Source organism: Hypanus sabinus, chromosome 7, assembly GCF_030144855.1.
Source record: "Hypanus sabinus isolate sHypSab1 chromosome 7, sHypSab1.hap1, whole genome shotgun sequence".
Classification (NCBI taxonomy): Eukaryota; Metazoa; Chordata; class Chondrichthyes; order Myliobatiformes; family Dasyatidae; genus Hypanus; species Hypanus sabinus.
The window spans coordinates 163752125-163776696 of NC_082712.1; the positions used below are offsets into that span (position 1 = coordinate 163752125).

A 24572-nucleotide genomic window follows, 5' to 3' on the forward strand; every position below is an offset into this window, starting at 1 on the left:
GTAACACATTGCTGAACACTATTTCGAGCTAAATGTTACACCTAGGTTTGAAATGTGTGTGTTTTACACAAACCCAACGCACTAACGATATTACATTATATATTGAATTACACACCTGAACTTCAGAATTTAAATATTAGCATAAAGCCCACTTCACTCACAACGCCAATCCCCCACTTAAACAAAACATTCATCTGCTCATGTAACACAAAATTACTCAACTCCCTAATAGGTATCATATCCAGAATTTTGCAACATCATTTAAATCTACTTTCTAATGACTTAATGGGAAATAGGACCAAATAAACAAAATTTACCCCTTACGTAGCCATAGAAAGGGATTCCAACCAGCCACCAGAACAAAATTAGATATTTTTAAAGATACCGGTAACTATTGATAATGCTATTTATTTTCCATTCTGTCTATCCGACCATGGTGTAAATGCCAATAACATAAAATTGATTGGGATTCCAATTTATAATTTCATATCGTCCCGTGTTTCTTGGTTTTACATTTTAAGATGAAGTTCTGCTTCCACGAAGTACCTTTGCAGCTACCTTGAAATTAACATGCCGCCTCGCTCTCTCTCTTTCGTTCTCTCTGCCTTTCCTCGGGGTTACAGCTGGTCAGAGACATTTGAATTTTCTTGGGGGAGAAAAGGACTCTCCATATCGTTCCCAGGACAATAGTGCCGCCTTTTCCTGGGGAAATTATGCAGCGTCGTTAACCATGCTCCGAATTTCATTGTCCCTTTAGCAACACACAATTCTATAGTCAGAAAGAAAAATTGGCAAAGTGGAAAATAAGTTCATATGAAGCACTTAAAAGAATTACCTCGAGGCCACGTAAAAATGAGATTGGAACACATAAATACACATAGATTCAAGATCCTGCGATCGTTTAGTGTATCGAAACCTGCTTATAAACAAGAGTTTCAGATTTCGTTACATATAGCGCGCAGAAGAAATACTCGCCGTTTCTTGTTGAAGTAACGGTGGTACGATATTGGCACAGGAAGTAAATGTGGTTTAATGAACTAATAGAATTTAACTCGATGGGATTTTTGTTGTTTCAGGCGGGCTGTCTGGCAATGAAATTACTGTTTAGCTCATACAAATAGAGAGCTTACTTTTGAATTTGAGGAATCTTGGATCTTGGCTACAGTTAAAGTGATGACAAAAAATAGCCTTTATACACAGCCGACGATGTGAATTGAAACTGGCTAATGGATTATTTGACACCCGTCCAGTTTCCCTAACATGTGTTTGAATATTGTCTTTGATTTGCCCTTAGAGGTTAGAGGAAGACGCCAAGTCGAGTTGCTTTTCGGGTCCTACACAGCAGCAAACACTTCTATGTATGTTACGACTACAAATTTCTTCTCTTGATTTTTGCCCGCTCAAATCCTAATCTTCCGATGCTACTTGGAACCTCCCCTAATCACAAACTATGAAGCGCTAGGAACAGGAGAAAGCCATTCACGGCCTCTAATCGCAGTCTATCCATCTCCGCCTGTATTCAGATCTCTTCTTGGGAATTTGAACCAATTCAGTGTTTTGGTGAGTAATCTTTTTTTCTAAAGAAGAGAGGTCGCCGTTTTAACAGTTTTTGGAAGTTAAAATTCAAAGGATTCCGAAGTCAATTAGAGAGAAACATTCACTCCAGAACCTAGTTGGTGATAAATTAATTGCGTGGATCAAAAAACAGTTCGATCTCCTTTGCGTTCAAACTCCAATTCAGAGATTTCAACACAGAGTGAGGGTTGCCTCCCGAGTACACTGGGGAGAGCTCTGCAGCAAGAATGGTGTCTTATTTGGGCTGAAACCTGTCGCCCTCTAAAACGATTATTAAAGATTCCTTGACAGGATTTAGCAGGACGACCTAGATATCTTTACCAATATTTGGCAGATTTAACCCTAACGGATTGGCTCGATGCTTTCTATGGGAACAAGCCATGCGTAAATTGACTGTTCCCTTTCAATCACTGCAATAACGACAATTCTCCAATTAGTTTATGTCCTGAGGTCATAAAATGTCCAATATGGATATAGCCCTTCTCATAGTGAATATCACCGCGGAAAGGTCCAGCTCGGCGGTGCGTTATTCCAGAATCATTCTTTTATCCCATCAAAGATGCAATGCACGGCGCCCTTCGCAATTTAACAGACTTTTCCCTATATATTTCTGTCAGGTACCCTTCACAGGTTGGTCTTTAACACTTTAAGGGACTTCCTGTCATGCGGTAAGTAAACTAGTCAAGCTACTTTATAAGCTTATGGTCATATACCATTCTTGTGCATTGCTTCAGATTATGTTCTGAGATGTGGCTTGATATTTTCAATTTCATTAACACTGAAGCGATTGAATATAGTGCCAAACTAGCAAAGATCTGTAATAGGTCAAACCACTAATAGTGTTACCGTGGAAAACTGGAATATATGTTGTTCTAACTTTTCTCCGGCCAGGGGCTTTTAAAGCGATGTCTCAAAAAGGCAACATCTATCATTAAGGACCTCCATCACCCAGGACATGCGTTCTTCTCGTTGTTACCATCAAGGAGGAGGTACAGGAGCCTGAAGACACACACTCAACGTTTCAGAAGCAACTTCTTTCCCTCCGCCATCAGATTTCTGAACGGACAATGCACCCATGTACACTATTCTCGCTCTCTTTTTACCCTTATTTAATTATACACATATATATTTCGTTTTGTACTGTGTAGTTTTATTATGTATTTGTGTAGCTGCCGCAAAACAATAAATTCATGATATATGCCAGTGATATTAAACCTGATTCTATGTTGGAAAGGTAAAGACGCATACAGTTAAAGGTTCTTTACCTTCACAATGAAATGAAGAAAATACTAACTGTTGGACCCTCAGCTTTCATTCCTTCCCCCCGAAAATCCTTCTATTGTGTCAATCAAGCAGATGGTTTGCAGGAAATATGGCTTAGCCTCAGTGACCGAAACTAATTTTAACTAGCTTTCTATCCCTCCGCGTTTGTTTTCTGCTTACCAAATAGCGCAAAACAGCTGGCCGTGCGAATTAAACCCATTAAAAGCACATTTATAATAAATTATATTCGCAAGAATGTTGTCCTTTGGCACTGAAAGGCACGCACGGGGATGGCGCATTTGAATGAAAATGTGGGCAACACTACCTTCTTAACATAGTCTGAAAGTCTTAAAACATTTTACTAAATAGATTAACTTGACGATTGTTTGCTTCACATTTATCAGCTTCATTAAGTGAATGGGCGAACAAATATATTACACATGCATGAAAAGCTCTATTGGCCGCACTTATTGTGCTGCAGCCTGACAGGTGGTTAACTGTTTTTACGCAAAAAGAGAGGGAGATCTTGACGAGAGCGCAGTGGAGAGACGCCTGCGTAATTTGGCAAGACCTAAAGTACCAAGTTTGAATTTATATACCAGATCGTATCTCAAGATGACTCCCATTTCTTAAATTGGCCGATATTGTTCTACATAATAGACATATATAGATGAACCTTAGATTTAATAAGTTCTTGAATTGTGCAAACCTTCTAACTTGTGTTTATAAACAATAAAATTGACGAGGACCTCTTTAATAGAGGCTGTTTAAACAGTTTTGGTTTTACATTTGTTTATATAAAAGGCACCATTTACAGTAGGATGGTTTCATCAGGTAAGACAGACCATTCTGTGAGCTACTCCGAGTTACCCCGGTTGTGCCTCATCATTGAAGAGCATGCGCCTGAGTTAGCCGTAAGTTCCAGTCGATGATAAGGGCATTGAAGTGTCGTTTGCTGACCTGGCGGTTTTCCCTCCCATTTAGACAAGGCAAGACGGCTTCAGAAAGGACTCAAAGAAATTATTCATCACTGCGGGAAATTTCTTAAAGGAAAGAGCGCGGACAGGATGTAACCAAAACTTTTGCAAGGTGTGGCTGTGTCTTCACTGACACCAGCGGACTTTGACATGATTTGCTCCAGAGAAACTCTTCGAGATTTACAGCAAGATGTTCAGGGCCGCTTGCGTGAGGGAAGGAGGAATGTGGAGTTGATGCTTCTTAAACTTAGTTTTGAGTGAACTGTTGTATAAGGCTTTTAAAATGGATTCATTTATAGTCTGATAGTGAGTTCAAATGTATCAAATAACTTTAGGATTAATTCTATGAAGGTTAAGCATACTTTGACGTAGAAACCTCTTAAGGCAGGGTGAGAGTAGGTCAATTTGGTCGATAATGCAGGAAATTAAGACAACGGAGGGGGGGTGCACTTTGATAAGGATAGGACTACCGAATTGAAGGCGGCAAATGAAATTGAAAGGAGATATCAAATACTCAAGAAACTGTTCAGAGTAAATCGAAAATCACAATAAAGACGTGCTCCCTTCATGTGAAGCTGCATCCGGGCTTGATTTGCACCAAATCAAAACGAGAAAGAATTGATCCCATGAGATTATCTCATTCCATCAAAAATTATCTCATCATAATTTATCTTATCATATTTACAAACAATGGAATTATAGACGACTCAAAATGTAAAAATACAACACTACCAACATATGTTTTAGATAAGCCGCAAATGAAGCTTTCTGCCGATGTGACGGGCTTGAGGGATCATACTCCAAAGTAACTTTCTTTTTCCTAACCTCAAGAGGCTGCCAGTTCTAATATACTTTTCATCTTACAGCTTGGTCACGGTTTGGCACCAAGGTGATTTATTATTAAATGATGATACTTAAAGGTCCGTTAGGTGAATTAGGCGCCTTTAGTTTAATGCGAATGTAAACAGACGGTACCAGTTTTTTTCCCCTCTGCTTCGACCGTGCGCCTGCCAGACAATTTCATGGGGATTAAATCCAACGGCCTGAATTTTAAAGAAACTGCCTCTTCCGTAAACTCTTCTCTTTTAAAAAAATTCTGTTCAGCCCTACAAAGAAACCGAGTGACTTTTTTCTTTTTTTTAAAAAAAAATGGAGATAACTACCCTCAACATGAATGGCACGGCGAACAAAAAGGACGAGCATAGGTCAAACAACATTAGTCACAGATCTCATCAAGGACCACGAACTTCTAAAGGGAACCTTCAAAAATCTGTCTAAAATAAATCTCAGTCAAATTTCATTGCTGCTTATGCTTTATTTTGCTTTGAATGCTTGTTTGGTGCCTTTTTTCCCTCCCTTAGAGATTCAGGATTTTTGTTTTGAAAGTTGTCAAGAGTGTGGCACAGGCCCTTACCCAGAGCGTCTACATCCACGTGTGTCGCAGCATGGGCCTGACCCAACCTCCCAGTTAATGTCGTTATCCTGATTTAGTGCAGAGAAACTGCCAGCGGTTGGCCTATACACAGGCAGAACTGTGGAATTTATAGGTATAATGCGGAGTAAATCAACGCGCCAGAACCAGTAGTTTTAAAAAAAAACACAAAATTATCCGACAAATGGGGCAAGAGTATTGATCTTTAAATGACCAGATCGCACTGTTTTGGGTAATCAATCATACATTATTTTGGCCCGATTTTCGTACAGCTTTTTTTTACCATGTTAAGGATTCGATGTCCGTCCGTCCCCCCCCTCCCTGTTCACGAACAATCACTCCGCTTCGACCCACGCATGACAGGATTCTGATTTGCTTGATCATTTTAGGATTAGGTCAGCCGAATCTCATAAATGTTTCGTCGTTCCATTCCCATTCTTCCCCCTAACTTTTTTATACACTCCTTGAGTGATTTTCTTCAACTTAGATGGTACTTGTTGCCAATTGAATGGATCACCGTCATCAATGGATCGAAGCAGAATAATTGCCCGAGAGCAGAAAAAAAAGAGAAGGCACGTGGTAAAATAGCTGTACGACGAAGAGACAAAATAACATGTCTGATTGATCGTTCAAACCGATCTGGTCACTAAAGCCCAATGCTCTTACTCCATTTGTCTGATAATTCTGTTTTCTAATAATTATTGCTAAAGCGAGTTGATTTAGGAAAATGTTTTTTTGCAGATCACGTTCCCTTTCCCCTTCTAGCTGACGTTTGTAATATGCTGGCAAATAAAGCAGTGATTTAAAAGATTCACGGACCGAATCACCCCTCACACACAATTGCACGAGTTTTAAAGGGTCGCTTTTATCAACTTGGAAACTGTACATAATTACCGCTGTTGCTTTTATTTATTTCCCGAGAAATATTTTTACTCTATTTCATGCTGGATATTTCGGTATAACGTGTTGCACCTGGCCGGGCTCATCCAAATGAATGTGTATTTGGTTTCCTTAATACTGTTCTATACTACAACGATTAACCGTCTTGCACAGTCAATGCAAGTCTAAATGCTTATTTGGGAACAGCATCTCCTGAAACTATACGGATAGATGGTTAGGATTTCAAAGCAGAACTGTGAGCCTGCCCACTAACTACGCATATTCCTAGTTAATAAAACAACAAGAATTTCATGAGCAAGATATTCCCTTGAAGCGAGCACAAACTCGCCAGTCGCAAAGACAGCCGTGTATTTTACAGGAACAAAACACTCTCCGATGTCAAGTTTTTAAAAGTTGGTTTTAAGCCCTCGTGTCTCTCAGTTTCTAATTGTATCACCTAAATCCCCTGCGCTCCATTCAAAAATGGACTGATTTGTGTCTCAGGTTTCCAACATACTTTTTACAATATAAAATGGAGTGTAAAATAGGGCGAATTATCTATTTGCATATCAGGAAAACAACATAACGAGATTTTCGATTGTTAACCTTGAGGCACCTTTTTAAATGGCTTTTTCATTTTAATATGAATTAATATCTCTTCGAAGTTCCATTGCTGAAGTTCAATTGCAACGTTTGATTCTCAATGGGTTTACACCGGGGATGTATCTTTGTGTGTTGAAGAAACTACGTAAGGATAATCTACAGCTGATGCCGAACACCGAGCAGCCAAAAAAAAACGTGTTTTATATAGAAGTAAAGCTGCTGAACGTCGGCTAACACGATTTTGAAGCATTGTGTTGAGTAAATAAAAACACAGCTGATGGTGACAGTTGATGCTGTTGCCGCGGTTAATGGGATAACGTGGCTACAGTCCATTTGCCGTCGCTTATTAAGAATAAACTAGTGTACGTTTTTTTTTGCTAATCTTAATATTCTACACATCTGTTATTGCGTTAAAGACCAATTTGATCGATTCTAGACGAGGTTTTGTTCTCCGTTAAAATAAGACTCCACGCCTTTTTTAAAAGCCTATTAACTGTTTATCTATATATCTATCGTCAAGCACCCATGAAACATGAAACAAAAATAGACACTTTTTAAACTAAGCGTCGGTTCAAAATATTTTATAGCATTTTTGTTCCGTTGTAATGACATGAGTCCAGTTTAATTTTAAAGCAGCGTTCCAATAGAGTTAAATCATGGTCCGTCTCTCTGTAAACGGTGTTTTATTTTCACAATTTGTGTAATTTTTAAATATAGCACAAAATTATTTACTTGCAGAATACGATCAACAAAAAGTGCTTCTAGATGCTTAGGCGTTTGGGACTTTAGAAAGGTTAAGCACAAGAAATACATTTTATTATATTTCAATTAGCGATGCTTTCGACTGAAAATTGCATTTTATATAGATATAATTTGTTTCCATTACTTGCGAACAATCTGCTGTTTAAATGTCTCACTCTGCCAGCCCAAGAACCTTTTCACAAGGAGATTATAGTGTAAGATATGAATATTTATTGACCAGTTTTGTTGGCGCAGCGGGGGTATCAAATAAATTTAGTGCTTTCTTTTCATAATTCCTTTCAAACGAGGAAAATGTCATTGGAAACTTGGAAAATTGTCTTTTAATTAGCCTGTGTGTATTGCACCCAAACAAAACCAGCTCAAATCCTACGGCAGTGTATTCAAAAGAGGCGGTCGGTATTCCGAATTAATGGCTACACCTTCTTTGTTGAAGCTTCATTGTGATTGCTTGCTTATGAAGTCTAATCCAATCATAAATTGCTCTAATGGACCAATCAGCGAGCTAGAAGCTCCGAGTGAAAGGAACTCATGTGGAGAACTTTGTTGAACTTCATTGTCAAAGCTGTCACATCTCAAAAGACTTACCCAGGCTGTCTACTATAAAACACATCAGGCAGAAGGAGGCGATGGTAGAAAAGTGCTGGAGGTGTTAGTTGGATCTTACTGAAAGGGAAGTAGGGGTAAAAAGCTCTTTGCTGAATAGGATTGATTGGAACCTCTCCCTTTCTCTTCCTCTTACCTTCTCTCTCTCTCCCTCTTGTTTCTCTCACTGCTGCAGATATGATGTTCCCAAGTGTGATTGCTCCTTCAGCAATGTACCCGGGGCTTTTGAGGCCAACCCCAACTCTGACTCTCCCCCAGTCTTTGCAGTCAGCTTTTTCCTCGCACGCAATGGGAGCGAGCTTCCTGGTGGAGGATCTGCTGAAGATCAGTCGGCCTGCCAGTTACCTGCCCCGATCTGTTTCTGCCACACTGTCTCCGTCAACTTCCGAACCCACCACCAGCCCAAGCCCCGTGACAACAGAACAAGTCAGTACGACTAGCTCTGTTACAAGTGGAATATGCTCCCCTCATACCTCCATTTCTACAAGCAGCGATTCCAATTACCTAAAGTTTGGTGTGCACGCCATCCTCTCGTCAACCCCAAGAACTGGTGAGTGCCTTCTTCCTTAAATGCCGGCCAGGAAAGCAATGCAACCATATATATATATAAAATTTACGCGAAGTGGGTGAAGTACTAACTGCAAATCTCCTATTGAAATTTAAGATAATTATCTCCTTTCTGTAATATCTTAAACAGAATAAAAAGTGTTTCAAGTAAAATAGTCGTCACAAGAAAACTATTTTTAAACAATGCAACTTTTTTTTAACTGAGAACTTATTTAGTGTGTTTTCCTTGTTCCGTTCGCAAGATAGGGGATGTATATATAAAACATTCATGATTTGAGGCTAACAGGACATAAAGTTACTTGAGTATTATTTGTAGGTATCCGAATGCAATATAAAGTTACCTAAGTATGGTCACTCAGAGGCGGTATATTATCAAAGTACATTTTATGATTAACTAAACAATCCAGATTATCTAACGGTCTAAATGAGATGCGTTGTCCAAATATTGCAATTACTATCTAGATTTACTTCACTCCAAAGTGGCTATCTTATAGTCTACGGTTAACTAAATATGCCATTACCTACATTCAAAATTATTTGATCATAAATCGATATATAGGTCTCTAAATACGGTAGTGTTTATTTTAATACAGACGATACAAATTTAATTAAGCACTATATATGGTCATCTAAATGCTGCGTAAAAATATCCCGGAAAACAAAATAATGCATGTTTACCCAGCTAATGGGATAGTTTATTCTGTAATTATCCACTGCTGTTTGGCTAAGGCTAAGCGATTATTTAATCACGATTTAAATGTGTGGCTAAAAGTGCGCATTCTGAGATTCATTTTGCTATATTCCAGAAACTTCCCCTCCACTGATCCAAGGGATTTCGCCGAAAGCCTTCTTCCCTTACTTCGAAGGATCTTTCCAGCCTTTTCTCCGCTCCTCCTACTTCCCAGGTAAGTCCCCCCTCACCCACGCCCGCGCGAACGCTCGTGGTCCTCTTGTTTCACGCATATTGAGCCAATATTTCGCAGCCTGTCCCGGGGGTTAGAGTGTAGTTCAGAGGTTGTTAGAAGTACAACGGTTCGAAATCAGTCTCGGTTATTTGATGCCCTATTTAGCACAAGCAGTGACGGCTGACATTCTGCTCTGATTCCATGATCTACAAATTAGCAGAAATTGTCACGCACTAAGTTCGAGGCGGGTCCATTCTCAGAAGGACTGTTGGCTTCGCTACACGGCTGCAGTTTTCCCACAGAGCCCCGCAGTTCACTACTGATTCCTAACAAAGCTTTGAAGACCGTGACCAATCGCCGCTTCATTTTTAGCAACCACACGCAGTCTTAGCACCGGGTACTAACACCACCCCCTCCCTCCTCCCTCCCCCCCCCCAAACACCACCCCAATCTACCCCCACTCCATCGCATCCCCACTCCACAAGCATCCTTCAGGTGAACTTTAAACCAAACTCCAGTGCCTGATAATATAGTGTTCAGAGGAGGTTCCTGTAAACAAATTACCAATGTTTTAACGCTGGGATACTCAAACGTCAGTGAACTAACTGGAGCTTTCCGTCGAACCAGTGAGAATCAATCAAATTACAATCTAATGATTCGTCCTGATTTCACCTATATTCAGATTCTCAAAGCCAGCCGGAATAAACCCTGCAGTTACGGGTGATTATGAATGGGAAGATAACTACACCATACACATAAACTGTAACCCTGTTTTACAACTAATTTTAACCACAATTAACATTCAATTTCTGAATCAATATGTTATTCATTCCACACACCCGTTCAAAACAGGCTTCCAACTCAACACAGACTGCGTTATCCATCCAACTTAAATATGTATAACCATTGGCCGTTTTAAAAAATATATCGATTTTGCATTGGCTATTCACGGCCGCCCCGCCCCCAATCACCTTTGTTACCAATAAAGCATTTCGATTTCAGTCGCTGGTGACAGCTTTCCGCTTTTAATTGACACGTCTCAAGCAGCTTAACGTTATGGAAGGAACTTTGGTCCCATATCGACAATTAGACCTTCGCCACCTTTATTCGCAAGCTGGAAGTTTCAACAGAAAAACAACTTGGAGTGTTTGAGCTTTCTAAATGGCTTTTCATCTCCGTTTGTTTTGGGGGGGAAAGAAAGTCTGCGGTAATCAGTATTCGCACAATGATCTTGGCGTGCAATTCTGTTAAGATTGTGAATGTGTAGTTTGCTTTTGTTCCAATAATATATGGCTTTAGCAGCCTGTCCTCAGTCTTTTTCTGTTAGTTCATTACTACACAATTACCATTCACGCTTCATTAGAATTTTTTCTGTCTGCTATTAACACTTTCAGAAGGAGAGCCTCTCCCTTTTTATAAATCAGACCATTTGAAACCAGTGAAAGTGCCTATTACCAGTTTATCACCTATTCCTCTCCGGTTTCACACAATACGCGTGCCAGTAAATTTATTTTCTTAAACTTTTTCCAGTTATTTAAATGTCCAGGTAGAGATAAGGCGTAATAAAAAATAGTGTTGGAATTAGTTAAAGAATATCACCATGAATTACTTTGAAGAATACATAAACTGGCTGTTTAAAGTGCGCAAACTTTCACTCTTCCCGCTGTCACCAGCTTTTCAAGTGACTTAATACTGTTTTATCGCCAATATTATTGGAGACTGCCTTTCCTCGAGGTTAAATAACTGCACTGTTTTCCCTCCAGCCTCTTCCTCTGTGGTCCCCATTCCTGGCACTTTCTCTTGGCCACTGGCCGCTCGGGGGAAGCCCAGGAGAGGGATGCTCCGTCGAGCTGTCTTCTCCGATGTCCAGAGGAAAGCGTTGGAGAAAATGTTTCAGAAACAGAAATACATCAGCAAGCCAGATCGACGCAAACTGGCAGCCAAGCTGGGACTGAAAGACTCTCAGGTAATTCACAACGCGTGCTCACAGATCAGTTAAGCGCGTCCTTGGCAAGGGCCTGTGGAATTGTTCACTTGTTCGCCCCTTCCAAGGCAAAATACGGCAGAATATGGGGAGAATAAATGGGATTAGTGTAGGATTAGTGCAAATGGACGGTAGACACAGATTCGATGGGTTCGTGCTCCGACTATGACTTCATCCATGGCAAACTCGAAATAGCAACAATAGATTATTAGCGGTGAAAGTACCTTTGCCTGATTGGCTCATTCTTCCCGAGATAACTTATAAGAAGTAACTACTTTTGATCACTTATCAGGTGAAGATTTGGTTTCAGAACAGAAGGATGAAATGGAGAAATTCCAAAGAGAGAGAACTGCTGTCTGCTGGCGGGTGCCGTGAGCAGACCTTACCCACAAAGTTAAATCCACATCCCGATCTCAGCGACGTGGGAAAGTCGTCTCCCTGCAGTCTGCACTCGGGGGACGAGGAGGAAACGGGGAGCAGAGACAGCCCCAAATCATCCATATGTCAGTCACCAGAGTTCAAGAGCATGGACACGCACCTACGTCTCATCTCACACCAGCACACCGACAAACACACGTACTTCTCCGAGGAGGAGGACGAGGACGAAGAAATAACCGTTTCATAAATGCGTCTCCTCCGAATCATTCTGTGAATGAATGGACGTGGCTTGTTGCTTGCAGAAGAGGAGGGAAACAGTCCGGACTTACATTTACTCGTGAGGCCAGCTTTGCACGGCTTCAGTGACCTGTACACAGCTTTTGTACAAATGATGAGTTGAATGAATATTTTATACCAAGAGTATTATGAATGACTATACATATAGTTTGATTAGATTCTAATTAAAAGTTTGCAAACTGTTTAATGACTTAACTTGAAAATGTAGACTTGGTGGTCATAACTTATAAAGAATTTTTTTTTATTTTGTATGCCGCAGTGTATAGATGCATAATGTTTATATCTTAAATGTTTTGTATAATACCAAATAAAAAAGTAGGTATTATGAGATGTGTTTAAACATATGGAAGTTGTGTCTCTCAGACATGTTTAATTTTCCTGCCTTGGGGAACAAGCAGCCTTGAAGATCATTACCGGGGGCATCCAAGCGATGTAAATCCTCCAGAATCAAAATCAGTATCAGGTTTATTATCACAGTTTCCATTTAAAAACATATGGACATAAGAAATGGGAGCAGAAGTGGGCCATCTGTCCTCTCTAGCCTGTCTGCCATTCAATAAGATCGTGGCTGATCTGGCTTTGGACTCGGCTCCACCTACCTGCCTTAATTTCTCTGCAATGCAAGAATTTAACTGTGTCTTGAATTTATTTGATGAGATAGCCTCTACTGGTCCTCTGGGCAGAGAATTCCACAGATTCACTACTGTCTGAGAAAAGCCACTTCTCCTCATCTCTGTCCTAAATCAATTCCACTGAATCTTGAGACTATATAACCCAGTTCTATCTCACCTACCAGTGGAAACAACTTTCCTGCCTCAATACTATCTATCCCTTTCATAATTTTATATCTTTCTATAAGATCTTATTTTCATTCTTCTGAATTACAGTGAGTATAGTTCCAGGTGACTCAATGACACCAAGATCGGGGGTGGAGTGGACAACAAGGCTTGCAGAGGGATCTGCATCAGCTGGAAAAATTGGCTGAAAATGGCAGATGGAATTTAATGCCGGCAAATATGAGATGTTACACTTTGGTAGGAAGGGTAGGTCTTACACAGTGTAGGTAGGACACTGAGGAGTGTATTAGAATAAGGGCATCTAGGAACACTAGTCCATAATTCATTGAAAGTGGTGTCACAGGTAGCTAGGGTCATAAAGACAACTTGTGGCACATTGGCCTTCATAAATCAACGTACTGAGTCCAGGAGGTGGGATGTTATGTTTAAGTAATTGGTGAGGCCTAACTTGGAGTATTGTGAGCAGATTTGGTCACCTACCTACAGGAAAGATGTAAATAAGGTTGAAAGAGTACAGAGAAAAATTACAAGGATGTTGCCAGCCCTGCAGGACCTGGATTATAAGGAAGGATTGAATAGGTTAGGACTTTATTCCTTAGAATGTAGGAGATTGAGCGGAGATCTGATAGGTATGCAAAATTATGAGGGGTATAGAGGGGTAAAGCAGCCTTTTCCCACTGAGGTTGGGTGGAATTACAACCAGAGGTCATGCATTAAGGATAAAAGATGGAAAAGTTTAAGGGGAACATGAGGGGAAATTTCTTTACTAAGAGGGTCATGAGAATGTGGAATGAGCTGCCAGCACAAGTGGTGCATGTGAGCTTGATTTCAACATTTAAGAGAAGTTTGGATAGATACATGGAGGTGCAGGTCGATGGAAGTAGGCAGTTCAAATGCTTTGCCATGGACAAGCTAGGCTGAAAGGACTGTTTCTGTGCTGTACTTGTCTATCACTCTGTGGCTCCAAGGAAGTAAAGGATAACCTCACTATCAACTTTTCCTTTGTAGAAGTTAAGAGCTGCTTGTCAGATTGAAATCATAATACTATCCAGTCTGCCAATTTTCATACCTGAACCAACATAAGACCATAGGAGATAGGAGCAGAATTAGATCATTCAGCCCATGGCTGATATACTATCCATCTCAGCTTCATTCTACCGCCTTCACCCCATAACCTTTGACACCCTTACTAATCAAGATGCTTCCACAGCCATCTGTGGCAATGAATTACACAGAGTCACCAGCCTTTTCATCCCTGTCCTAAGTGGACGTCCTTCTGTTCTGGAGCAGTGCCCTCTGATCCTAGACTCCCCCACTGTAGGAAAAATCCTCTCCACATCCACTCTATCCAGGCCTTTCAATACTTGACATGCTTCAATGAGATTCCACCCCCCCCCCCCCACATTCTTCTAAACTCCACTGAGTACAGGCCCAGAGACATCAAGTGCTCCTCGTGTATAAACACTTTCATTCCCAGAATCCCAGAATCATTCTTGTAAGCATCCTCTGGACTCTCGGCAATGTTAGTACATCTTTTCTTAGGCAAAGGATCCAAATCCACTTACAATACTCTGAATGTGGTTTGACCAATGCCTTATAAAGCTTCAGCATTACATCCTTGCTTTTATATTCTAGTCCTCTCAAAATGAATGCTAATATTGCAATTGTCTTCCTTACCACTAACTCAACCTGCAAGTTAACCATTAGGGAATATTACACAAGGACTCCCAAGATCCTTTGCACCTCTGTGATATCATAGGATCTTATCTTGTTTAGCAGCTTCACATGTGGTCCCTTGTCAAAGGCCTTCTGAAAATCCAAGTAAACAACATCCACTAACTCTCCTTTCTCTATGCTGTCTGCTGTTTCTTAAAAGAACTCCTAAAAGATTGGTAACACAGGATTTCCCCTTGAAGGAAATCATGCTGACTTTGGCCTATTTTATCATGTGCCTCCAAATACCCCAAAACCTCATCCTTAATAATGGGCTCCAACATCATCCCAACCCATGAAGACAGGCTATCTGGCCTATAATTTCTTTTCTTCTGCCTCCCTCCCTGCTTAAAGAGTGGAATAACATTTGCAATTTTCCAGTTCTGTGGAATCACTGCAGAATCTAGTGATTCTTGAAAGATAATTACTAATGCTTCCACATTCTCTTCAGCTACCTCTTTCAGAACCCTGGATGGTCCATCTAGTCCAGGTGACTTACCTACCTTCAGACCTTCTAGCTTCCCAACCATCTTCTCCTTAGTAATAGCAAATACACTCACTTCTGTCCCCTGAAACTCTTGAATTTCTGGCATACTGCTAGAGTCTTCCACAGTGAAGACGGATGCCAAATACTTATTAAGTTCATGCACCATTTCTTTGTCCCCTCTAGTGTCATTTTCCAGCATTCCAATATCCACTCTCGCCTCTCTTTTACTCTTCAGGTGTTAGACTGACAGGACTAACTCCAACAGTCCTGCATTCACCTTTTTTGATTCCTTCCCCCCCCCCACCCCATTGCATTCTTCTGCCAAATCATCCTATTTTTACCCACACTAATGCATGGTACAGGCAGCAATCCAGAGATTACTACCCCCAAGGACCTGCTTGTCAGCTTTCTACTATCTCTCTATATTCTCTCTTCAGGACTTCATCCCTGTGTTATTGGTACCAATATGTACCATGACAATTGGCTGTTCATCCTTCTCTTTTAAAATACTGTGGACCCGATCTGAGACAGCCCTGACCCTGGCACCTGGGAGGCAACATAGCATTCAGGTGTCTCTTTCATGTCCACAGAATCTTCTGTCTGCTCCTATACTAAGGAATCCCCTATCACAACTGAACTCCTCTTCTCCTCCCCTCCCTTCTGAGCCACAGAGCCAGAGACCACTCCCCCAACAGAGAACTTATTATTGAGGGGAACAACCACAGGGGTGTCCATTCCCTTTCCCTCTCCTGACAATCACCAACTACCTGCTTCCTGCAACTTATGGGTGACTACCTCCCTGTAGCTCCCGTGAATCTTGTTCTCATCCTCATGTATGAGCCAAAGGTAATACAGTTGCAGCTCTAGTTCCTTAACACACTCTCAAAGGAGATGCAGCTTGATGCACTTCGTGCAGATGTAGTTATCTGGTAAATTAGTGGCCTCCCGGAGTTCCCATATCTCACATGAAGAACATACGTACTAAATCTGGATCCATTCTCAATCCCCTAGCCATGTACCAATAGACAGAAAATAAAAACTTACTACAAATATTCTTAGTCCCACCTGTTCTTGCCAAAGCCTGTTGATCCAAAGCTTCCCACTCTCACAATGGCTGTTCTGCTTACATTTTTATTGGCCCTTGCTAAAAATTACTAATAACCTGAGCAATCTCCCACCCTGCAGGCAAATTCCAACAGGCCCCATTCAGTTTTTTAAACTGGTGTGTAAACTCCAGAAGGAACTGACTGCAACTCTCCATGCGATCTCCCACGCTGCAGACAACAAAGTTGCATGCATAGTGAAGTGTGTATGATTTTTCTTTGCGGTGATGTGGCTAAATATTTTCCTCGAAAGATGTTCGTCAGGTCTATGGCATTTATAATACTTTTCATCCCAGTATCCCAGCTGTCAGAGGAGTATGTTGTTCAGTTTGCAGATATAAGTTTCACTCCAGATTGTTCATTTTTAATGAAATCAGTCACAAATGAGATCCATGGAATTTCTGAATAAAAAGTAGCCATTGGTAATTCCACTCAAAGTAGTTTAGTGGTTGAGAGCAGGTGTTCCCCATCTTTTTGATGCCACGGATCCCTACCATTAATCAAGGGGTCCAGGGACCCCAGATTGGGAATCCCTGCTCTAAAGAGGTAAGCGTCATGTGTTACACATAGATTTAAGCATCATAACGTACAGTGAAAAGTATTAACAACCAATACAGTCTAAGGATGTGCTGAGGGGAAACCTGCAAGTGTCACCATGCTTTTAGTGTCAATATAAATGTCCAGACTTACTTACCTTAACCCCTACATCTTCGGGATGTGGGAGGAAACCAAAGCAGAGGAAACACACTTGGTCATGGGGAGGAGTACCAACTCCTTACAGACAGTGATAGGAATTGAACTCTGAACGCTGGCACTGTAATAGCGTTCCACTAACTACTACACTACTCTGATACTCCTTCATCTTGTATGGACTATCGATGTACAATACGTTCTCCACTGGTATTTATATTCAGAATCAAAAGCAGGTTTAATATCATTGACATAGATCATGAAGTTTGCTGTTTTTGTGGCAGCAGTACATGACAATACAAAAACTATAAAACTACATTAAGTAATATATACAGGATATATATTAAATAAGTAGTGCAAAAAGAGAGGTGAGCATGTGTCTTCAAGCTCCTGTACCTCCTCCTTGAATAGTAGCAATGAGAAGAGGGCATGTCCTGGGTGATGGGGGTCCTTATTGATGGATGCAGCCTTTTGAGGCATCATCTTTTGAAAATGTGCTCACTGCTGGGGAGGCTAGTGCACAAGATGGAACTCGCTCAGTCTGCAATGTATGAAGCTTTTTCTGATCCTGTGCAGTGTCGCTTCTACAGCAGACAGTGATACGACAAGTTAGTCTGCTCTCCATGTTACCTCTATAGAAATTTGCTGGAATCTTTGGTGACATACTAAGTCTCCTCAAACTTTTAAAGAAATATAGCTGCTGTCATAGCTTCTTTGTAATTGCATTATTATGTTGGGTAGATCCTCAGAGATGTTGACACACACAAATGTGAATATACTCACCCTTTCCACTGCTGATCCTTCGATGAGGACTGTTGTGTTCCCTTTGACTTCCCCTTCCACAATGAATTCTTTGACCTGACTGAAATGAGTGCAAGGTTGTTTTTACAACACCAATTCACCAGCTGATCTATCTCACTCCTACAGCTTCCTTGCCACCATCTGAAATTATGTCAACAATAGTTATGTCATCAGCAAATTTATAGATGCTGTTTGAACTGTGTGCCTAACCACAAAGTTGTGAGTGTAGAGAGAATAGAGCTGTGGGCTAAGCATGCATCCTGAGGTGCACCAGCACTGGATTTACTGTGTAGCATTGCAAGAATCAGAGGATGTTGCAGGGACAAATTGCTCATTGTATAATGATCACTACAGCCATTACCCCGAGACTATGTGTACAAGCTGAGCTGCAGTTTCCTATCCCTATACAGTGGCTGTGTAACAGATTGGGCTTGTTGCAAGCTAGTTACCAATCCATATACTTCCATAAGGCCAGAAGACATAAGAGCAGAAGTAAGCTATTCTGCCTGTCAAGTCTGCTCCGCCATTCCATCACGGCTCATGTATCATTCCTCTCAACCCCGTTCTCCCTGTAACCTTTGACACCTTTACTAATCAAGAGCCTATCAAACTCCACTTTGAATATACCCAATGTCTTGGCATCCAGACATCTGTGGCAATGAATTCCACAGATTCACCACCCTTCAGCTAAAGAAATTACTGCTCAGCTCTGTTCAAAAGGGGATGTCCTTGTATTCTGATATCCTGGTCATACATACCTTCACTGTAGGAATCATCCTCTCCATGTCCATTCTATCTTGGGCTTTCAATATTCGATTTGACAAGACTTCAGTGAGATCCCCTCTCATTTTTGTAAACTCCTTTGAGTGCCCAGAGCCATTAAACACTCATTTGTTAACCCTTTCATTCTCAGGATCATTCATGTGAACCTCCCCTGGACCCTCTCCAATGCCAGCACATCCTTCCTTAGATAAGAGGCCCCAAACTGCTCACTATTTTCCAAGTTTGGTCAGACCAATGCATTATAAAACCTCAACGTTACATCCTTGCTTTTATAGTGCTAACATTGCATCTGCCTTCCATATCACTGACTCAAACTGCAAGTTAACCTTTAGGGAACTGCATGAGGACAGCCAAGTCTTTTTGCACCTCTGATTTCTGAATTTGTTCCCCATTTAGAAAACGATCTACTCTTTTATTCCTTCTACCAAAGTGCATGACCATACTCTTCCTTATACTATATTCCATCTGCCACTTCTTTGCCCATTCTCCTAATCTGTCTAAGCTCTTCTGCAGACTCCCTACTTCCTCAGTACCACCTGTCATTTCACCTATCTTTGTATCATCTGCCAAATTCGCCACACTGGCCCCTGCAGGACACCACTCCTCACCAAAAGCCAACCAGAAAAGGCTCCCTTTCTTCCCACTTTGTCTGCCAGTCAGCCAATCACTTATCATGCCGGTATCTTTCCCGTAATTGCATTAGCTCCTACCTTGCATGACAAAGCTTTTCACTGTATCCTCGTTCTTGTGACGATAATAAACCAATATAAATGATAAGGTATTTCACAACATCTGCACAGAAGCGAGAGGAGTTTGGGGATTCCTTGCACAAATATAATCCATTGCCTCTGCTCATGGGAGTTAAGTTTGGGGGCGGCATGATAGTATAGTGGCTAGTAAAATACTTTACAGTACAGGCGATCAGTTCCCGCTGCTGCCTGAAAGGAGTCTGTATGTTCTTTCCGACTGTAGGTTTCCTCCCACAGTCAAAAGACCTATGGGTTGGTAGGTCATTGTAAATTGTCCCATGATTAGGTTAGTATTGCATCCGGGGATTGCTGGGCGGGTGTCCCCTTGAAGGGCCTATTCCACGGTGTATCTCAAAAAAATTTTAAAAATATATACTCAGTATCACTCAGACACCAATAAGTGGTGTCACATCAGTCCGATTGACAAAATAATTAAAGCATTTAATAATCACCATGGCTACTGCAGATAAATTGTACACCAGACCAATTTGCCCGCTGTCTCCGGGTAAGAGAGTTCGGCCTGAAAACAACTCACTTTCCGACACAGAAGCGCATTTTACTGGAAATGAATTCAGGTTAGCGATTATTTCCAGGTGATCTGGCACACCACGGGAAACGGGCCACACTCGCGCAGTTGCTGCTTTCTCCGCTCCTGCTGCCAAGTCTTCTCTTACCAGCATAAAATGGTGCTTACAAATGCAATTGACAAACTTCGCGTATTATTTACAACGCGCTGCCCCGGTTCGACACGGAGACGTACAGTCGAAGGGTTCAGCGTAGAGTATCTGTCGGCCTGCTCAGGATGGTGGGGGCAACGTTCGCGATGCGCCCTCCATCCACTGTCCTGCCATGTGGATTGGTGATAACCCGCCCCCCCATGAGACCAGGACTGCATGGGAAGTCACTGTATGTGCGTTCCCTCACTTCCATGGCAGTCTTTTATGCCTCTGTGCCGTGGCTGACACGCCTTTAAGGTGTGCACACTCACCTCCACCCTCCCCCGCCGCAACTAGCACTAACTAGGCTGACCTGGTCCAGGAAAGCTTCAGGTCCAGACGGGAGCTTCGTGCTTCAAGTGTTGACGTCGCATTACCACTTTAAAACTTCGAGGCATGCTGAGTACACGGAGAGAAGGGTACGTTCAATTCCTATACATTTATTTCTGCAGTTTTTCTGTTTCACTAATAATTTGATTAAATAGTATTTGAAGTAATGCAAGAGTGGGAGTGGTTTGAATATAGAGCATTACAGGCTATTGGGCCTACGATGAAGTGCCCCCATTTTAATCTACTCTAAGATCAATAAAACCCTTCAACGTTCTCAATCTTTCTTTCATCCAGTTTTTCTTTCTACCAGACTCTTAAATATCCAAAATGTAACTACCTCTACCACACCACTGGCAATGCATTCTATTCACTTAACACTTTCTGAGTAATAAAAAAACTACCACTGACCACCTCCTTGTACTTTCCTCCAGAGCATGTCCTCTAGTATTTGTTGTAGCTCTGTGGGGAAGGCACTGGCTGTCCACTCTGTCTACACCTCTTATCATCTTATACACCTCTATCAAGTCAGCTTTCATCCTCCTTTGCTCCAAAGAGAAAAGCTTTGGCTTGCTTAACCTTTCCTGATAAGACCTGCTCTCTAATCCAGGCAGCGTCCTGGCAAATCTCCTCTGCACCCTCCCGAAAGTTTCCACATCTAACCTGTAACAAGGTGACTAGAACTGAACATAATACTCCAAAGGTGGTCTCAGCAATGTTTTATAGATTAATTCGTAAAAATTTGATTCTCCACAAACAACTTCCATCAGTTGGGCGGCTGGGTCTCGGACTGCAGGTATAACAGTTGAAGCTAGACCTTACGGAAGTGATGTTGGGAATGACTCCTGTACACTAAAAATTGGCAGAAGTCTAGAAATCTCTCTGCAAGCGAAATTACTTTCAATTTTGCCAGCAAAGGATCATGGATTAAGATCATTTCTCATTGTATGATGGAACAGGTTCAAGGGACCAGTTGGTCTACTCCTACTTATAGGTAGTTAGGGAGGTAGAGATAGGGTAGATAATCATTAATTTTTTTTCCTTGGTTAGAGATGTCGAATACTAAAGAGGATAGCTTTAAAATGAGAGGGGGATGTTTAATTTTTTACTGAGAGTGGTAGTCTCTCTACTGGCCACTAAGCCACTGGCATTTAAGGCAGCAGTGAAGGTCCTCCATCACTGGTGGTTGTCAGGGCTTCCTTCATCATGTCATGTCAGTAGCTTGGTTTTCTCTACTGTCAGTCAGTCATGCGTGTTCTGATGGGCATTCAGGAATGCCATCACACATTGCTGTTTCCAGAACAATTTTGTTTTACCAGTCAGGGTTGTTAACCCTGAGCTAAACCCCAGAGACTGATGGACTGGTGGACCACACTTAGTCTGGCCTCTACCCTTTGACCTGTTTGGCATGGGTGGCCCTACCAAGAGCCAAAGCATAAAGCCCTGACTCCAGCTGACATAGCTCTCTGGGTCATTGAGGCATGCAAGCCTCATGCAACACGGTTGTGATCCTCTTGGAGGAAGAGTGGGTAGGAGCATGGAGTCTAAACGGGCACATGACCATATAGAGAATGGTAGAATATGGATCATGTGCAGGCTGAAGGAATTAGTTTAATTTAAAGTTGTAATCAGCACAGATATTTAGGACAACAGGACCTGTTCCAGTGCTGTGCTGTTCTAAAGTTGATGTTCTATGGTCTATTCCCATTATGGAAATGTGTGTGTTATTTGATAACACAGCAAAAGAGTCCTGTGCTCCTTGGAAAGTTAGTTTTAATGCAAGAAGTAATAATACTTCCAACAGAAACAGGAAAAATTAATAATAATGATACACTGGCCTAGAGATATTTAAACACATCGTTGTATCAGAAATAATACTTCATATAGTGCAAACTGTTCTCAGTTCTGTTACATCTTCTTATTCTGTCAATGTGGTTCTACAACTGTTGGAGCCCGTGATTTACATTTTGGTGGCATGTTTTCGGGTTGATTCAGTAATTTGGCACTTTGCTGTCTCTGGGGCTGTTCCATGAGGCACATGGCCACGTGAAGCCTGGAGCCCATGATCAACTCCATTTCTTGCCAATCTCACTGATTAAAGTGCCAAGGAAGATTGAAATCATCGAGGCGAGTGCAGAAGGCGAGCGGGCAGGTGTTCAATGTCATCTACCAGCCTCTGGCTCACTGCTCCCTAACGAAGTTCCCTGCATTTGAATGGTCTCCCTCGCTCCCTGCTGGAGGATTCTTGGTCTTGGGCAAGGTTTAATAAACACAGTTTGTGGATGAGACTCTGCAGTTCATGTTATGATGTATTTTTTTGGTTTCTCGTTGTTCCTCTTTATTTTGTTGCTATTTTAGGTGGTTTTGAATTGGGGCAGCTCTGCAGAAACAAACACCGAGCTGAACTAAATATGCCTGTGGACTCTTTCAGTTTTGTGTTTTATATTTGGCATTTTTCACTTGTGTTTTTGTTGCCCTTTTGCAATGTGGTTTTTTTTGCATTTTTCTTTGAACATGTTCCATAGTTTTCTTTGTTTCATGGCTGTCTGTGGGGAAAACAAATCTCAGGGTTGTATACTGCACATGTACTTTGATAATAAATGTACTTTGAATCATTGAGCTCAAGCGATTGTGAGATAACCCCATTGTCTTCTCTGAGAGTCACTGGATATGGACTGGGGTTGTGTCGTTTAAACACTGATGTCCAACAGAAACCATTTCATGTACTTCATACATTTTTATGAATGTATAAACCTTTAAGGTCATTCTTGATTTTTTATTTGAATTGATCTTATCACTTGTCCTTTAAATAATTACATGATATAATATGCTGCAATTACTTCCTTAATTTTGCCATTTTTTCTTTCAATATTTTGTCAAGTATTGAACTATTTAATGTTCATTATTTTGTTTACCAATTTTTTGTTTTGTTTCCCTCTCTTCCCAATTGACTCTTTAAAAATTCATAATGGCTTCCTTCCAAAGAAGTCACTTATTATTATTCCCACTGAATGGCTCCATCATTGCTGCTCTTCAGCCTTGTGTAACAATTCCACAATTTATCCACTCGTAGTTTGATTCTGATTCGAGGTTTCAGCCTTCTACTACCACTTCTAAACACCATCATTGCCACCATCCAACATCAGCCCCTTCTGCCCCATCCCAGCCTCCATTTCAGTTCTTCCCTTTGAATGAAATTGTGTACCAAGACCTGCTTTATCCCCCAGAGGAAAATAAATATTATCTCCAAAAAGAGAATTGGAGGTTGTGTCCTAGCCAACCTACAGTAACATTACAAACATCACAATGCTGTTTATCAGAACTGTCTACTGATCAGTGAAAGCTATTATGATGTTATTACAAGAATGGATTTCAGGAGCGTTTCATTAGCTGGGTAGCATTTCTGCATGAAAAGAAATTAATGTGTTAAATAAGTGATAGTTTCTTTGCTTTAATTTTGATTTAATTTAATTATTTTTAGTTTCAATATTTCTCAAAAGGAAGAAACTCTTAGCACCTTCAAAAGGCAATGCCTCAAAAAGAAGATGCCTCTTCTCATTGCTACCATCAAGGATGAATACACACACTCAACATTTCAGGAACAGCTTCTTTAACCCCATTGTCAGATGTCTGAATGAATAATAAATCCATGAACAATAACTCATTTTTAAAAATCTTTTTACACTTCTTATTAATTTTTATATAGACATTAGTACCCAAAACACTTGATTGCTGTGGTTGTAAGTGCCACTTGGTGACAGATATTTAGACAGACTACCATGCTGTTCTTGGGCAGCTAGGTACCACACACTGCTGGAGTGAGAGGTTGAGGATATCCATGAACACAGCAGCCAGTTGGTCTGCACAGGTCTTCAGTACTCGGCCAGGTACTCCGTCTAGACTGGATGCTTTCCTTGGATTTACTCTTTTGAAGTCAACCCGCACATCATCTTCAGATACTGAGGACCAAATGATTATTGGGAGACCTTGGGGTCCGCGATGGTTCCTTCCTGTTCTGATGATTAAAGTTATAACATAGACTTTCAACATTGAGAAGCAATCGGCAGCTTCCATTTGTTAGAAGCTGTTCAAACTATGAGTTCAGGCACAAGTGCAAACCCAAACACTGTAGCCCACAAAACTTGAGACGTAGTTTATTTATGAATGTCTCTTACCTGGAG

The 24572-nt window shown here is 41.1% G+C and overlaps 1 protein-coding gene and 1 long non-coding RNA gene across 2 annotated transcripts; one reads left to right on the forward strand and one right to left on the reverse strand.

Annotated features, from left to right (window-relative positions):
• Window positions 1–501: 501 nt before the first annotated feature.
• On the reverse strand, window positions 502–20456 carry LOC132397363 (uncharacterized). Its single transcript, XR_009513344.1, has 3 exons — window positions 20378–20456; window positions 17799–17877; window positions 502–702 (listed from the first exon to the last, which is right to left on the reverse strand). It is a non-coding gene; the product is annotated as an uncharacterized LOC132397363 (long non-coding RNA).
• On the forward strand, window positions 1530–12175 carry dbx1a (developing brain homeobox 1a). Its single transcript, XM_059973976.1, has 5 exons — window positions 1530–1560; window positions 8270–8644; window positions 9468–9566; window positions 11330–11532; window positions 11843–12175. Exons 2-5 carry the CDS (start codon window positions 8272–8274, stop codon window positions 12173–12175), a joined length of 1008 nt encoding a protein of 335 aa, XP_059829959.1. The 5' UTR covers window positions 1530–1560; window positions 8270–8271.
• Window positions 20457–24572: the final 4116 nt, after the last annotated feature.